This window comes from Mytilus galloprovincialis, chromosome 1, assembly GCF_965363235.1.
Source record: "Mytilus galloprovincialis chromosome 1, xbMytGall1.hap1.1, whole genome shotgun sequence".
Lineage (NCBI taxonomy): Eukaryota > Metazoa > Mollusca > Bivalvia > Mytilida > Mytilidae > Mytilus > Mytilus galloprovincialis.
Genome location: NC_134838.1, coordinates 107,595,218 through 107,598,520, shown reverse-complemented (window position 1 = coordinate 107,598,520; position 3,303 = coordinate 107,595,218). Strand labels below are relative to the sequence as shown.

Here is a 3,303-nt window from a genome sequence, read left to right as displayed (position 1 = left end):
ATTACTAATATTAAACTCTACAACTTATACTACTCCAAATAACTGAGGATATGTCAATGCAGTAACATAAACCAATGATTGATACTGTTGAACTTCATTTCATCAACATGTAGACGCATGGTTTAACACATTTTACACCTTTCTGTCTTGTGTATATAACACATGAGTAAACGGTATTATAAACGCCCCTTGTCCTGTATATGTTTGTTTGCACTTTACTTAACAAGGAGTTCATAGAAATAAAACATCAGTACAACGTATATGTAAAATGATTAAAATCAAACAAATATAGTATTGAAAAAAAGGGCTCGTATGTTTTCAATCGTACTGTAAAGTACATATATAAGTGTTAGCCATAAGTTTTTTTTATTGTACTTTCATTCTATTGATAGCAATTACAACAAAAAGTTGACTTAAGTTTTATTCATTTTTATTCGTGGGTTACCAAAATCCGTGAATTTCGGGGATGCAGATATACCAAGGATACCAATGTTCAACTATTAACATTTTTTTTTTTGGTTTGTATGCAGAGTTTGTCAAAACCACGAAATTAAATATCCACGAAAATGCAAGATTATTTCAATCTACGAAAGTAGTATTTATTTGGGTTTTTTTAACTGTAATAGTGGTATGTTATAAATTTTCTAGGTAGCACATTTTTGTTGAAAATTTTCTTAAATGAAACTAGTCATAAAGCAACAGATTCTACGTTGTTTATCTTTTGTTCGTTTTTCGTTTTTGACCATGACGTTTATAGATAGACTTATGGTTTGTATATTCCTGTAGTATCTTTCTTCCTGTCTTTCAATAGAAGATTGTTATCCGATACGTTGTTCTTTTTAAACTTAAGGATTGAATGGCATTCAGTCAATTAAATGAATGAGTGATAGTAATGCAACTTTATTTGAACTACATCAATATAAATTTTTTTACATGTAACATCTTAAATTGTCAATGAAAACAGCAATAGAATCTAGGACTGCACATAGAAAACGGTTGCCATTTTGTTATTCATATTGCCGAGTCAATTCTGCACTTTTCCCACATTCGGCATTCATTACTTCTGCATCAATTCTTGTTTTGTAATGTTCTGAAAAATAAATAATTATGTAAGTTTTAATATAACTGAAAAACGTATACTTATTTGTAAATCTTTTTAATTTAAAAAGGATTCAACACAAAAATTTCATGTATTTAATTGCATACGTCATATGTTAAGTTGGGGTGAAATCATAAACTATAGTGTGTACATATTTATAATATATATTAACCTATAAATCCATCTCCTTGGTCGGACAAGGTTGATTTAAATGTTATTAAAATCATTTAAGTCTTTCTCTTCACGTCTCTGATGAATCTGTTGTAGACGAAACGCGTACAAAATTATTAACCTGGTATATGTGGTGAGTTTATTAATAAGGTTATTTTCTAAATTTGTTTGAACATGATATGCATTTTATTGTGTAAAAACTGCATTCACTTTATTTTATTCAAGTACTTATACTTACTAGGATGTAGAACAAAAGCCATCGAACCAGAAAGTGGGTTGCCTCTCATTTCTCATGGTTTTAACTCCATGCATTGTTTCCTTGCTTCTCATCCAACTTATCTGTTGAGTGGTTGATTTAAGCCCACAATGTTTATGCATTCATAGCTAGAATCTTCCGAGTCCTGGAGACATAAGTGTTTTCATGCATCATACTCTTTAATGTCTGTGTCATCCTCCGACATAATAGAACTGCTACATTCACTAGAGGTGTGACTGCTGAGTGACATAGTTGACATACTCTTACTCAGATGACACGTGCTGTCTTTCAGGTAGCCTGCACTGTCATCTAAAGAATCTTTGCTTACACCATACAGCCTCTTGTTTTTTAGCTCCTCGATTGTTTCATTCAGTGTCAGTAGCTGCCTCATTAGGGAGAGATCTTGGTCGACAAGTGAGGTCTGTAAAAATAAAGAAAACGATACTTAGAGTTGTTACATTTCAGTCACAAGTTTGTTTATTTCAAGCAAGGTTGAAATATTAAAGCGTAATGTGCTATGAAATATCAGAACAAATTTGTAATAAACAATTGCAATTATAGAATACTTCATCTTTATTAAAAATAGATATTTGTATAGACATAACTCGCCATATTTGAACAGAAAGCAGTTGTTTGTAAACTTACCATTTCTTGTCGTAATCTGTCCATAGCTGCTGACATAGATGTCTGTTTTGGTTTTTCTCTGTTTTGCTCTAACTTCCTCTTAAAACTTTCACTTGCTTCAACTCTATCTAGATAATACGATCTACAGTTATTTTGAAAATCTACTGATTCTTCATATTTATCTATTGACTGAACTGCTATTTGGTCACTAGTATTCCTCACTTCCAAAACCATTTTGAAAAAAAGATAGTTGAATATGTTTAACTGTAAATGTTTAGTGTGAATAATAACACTCTTCATACCTTTATATATCTGATGTCCCCAAGGCGCGTTATGATTGGCTATAATAATACAAGCTACGCTGGAGTAAACCTGCTAAGTAATGGTATACATTTAAAATTCAAATGATTCTGATTATTCAAAAGATTATTTAAAATTTATATAAAATTTATTTGCATGAGGTCTTGTTTGTATATAGATGTATTTAGATTCCACATTGTTCTGCTTTAGATAAAAACCAAAGGAGGTATACTATACAGTAAACCTACAATTAATTACACGTTAGATCTAAAAAGACCAAAGTTAATCTTTGTATCAAAATAGATACAAGTGATTCCATATTCGGAACAATAGGAGATGTGGGGTATACGTTGATAAGTCAACACCTAAGACAAAACAAGACATGTAGATATATCACTTATGTTCTAATTTTGTAGCTATCTTTGTTTTTCTAATCTTTTATTTCTTTGTATGTGGTAGGAAGCCATTTAGTCATCCGAATTAAATTCTGTTTCGAGTCTAGAAACCTTGAGGATTTTGTTATATCCAATTACAGATTAAAATATACTACTTGATTAGAAAAACTTTTGATAAACAATAGAACATAATGGTTGATACAGTAACCACTTTCAGATGCGGATGTTGCAGCTCGTTTATACAGAGTATGTTAATGTATCTACTAAATTTTTTCACAATTACACTTTATTATCATATTTAAAAATATGTATATATCAACGTAAACTATGATGTGATCATAAAACCCAACGACTTACACACCAAAATACATACAGAGCACATCATACAGTTTTTTGTAATATTGTCTATAAGCATATGCAAAACTCTAAGCCGTCCAGAGTCTATAAAGGTTGTGATT

General features: G+C 30.7%; 1 protein-coding gene across 1 annotated transcript; it reads right to left on the bottom strand.

Annotated features, from left to right (window-relative positions):
* Nucleotides 1-884: 884 nt before the first annotated feature.
* LOC143049709 (uncharacterized) lies at nucleotides 885-2,430 on the bottom strand. Its single transcript, XM_076223387.1, has 3 exons — nucleotides 2,172-2,430; nucleotides 1,509-1,947; nucleotides 885-1,090 (listed from the first exon to the last, which is right to left on the bottom strand). Exons 1-2 carry the CDS (start codon nucleotides 2,382-2,384, stop codon nucleotides 1,690-1,692), a joined length of 471 nt encoding a protein of 156 aa, XP_076079502.1. The 5' UTR covers nucleotides 2,385-2,430; the 3' UTR covers nucleotides 885-1,090; nucleotides 1,509-1,689.
* Nucleotides 2,431-3,303: the final 873 nt, after the last annotated feature.

Excerpts from the sequence above, each read along its gene's own strand:
- LOC143049709 (XM_076223387.1), bottom strand. The coding sequence starts at position 2,384 with ATGGTTTTGGAAGTGAGGAATACTAGTGACCAAATAGCAGTTCAGTCA. Across the intron at positions 1,948-2,171 it reads ACAGATTACGACAAGAAATG|ACCTCACTTGTCGACCAAGA; the intron begins GTAAGTTTACAA and ends TTATTTTTACAG.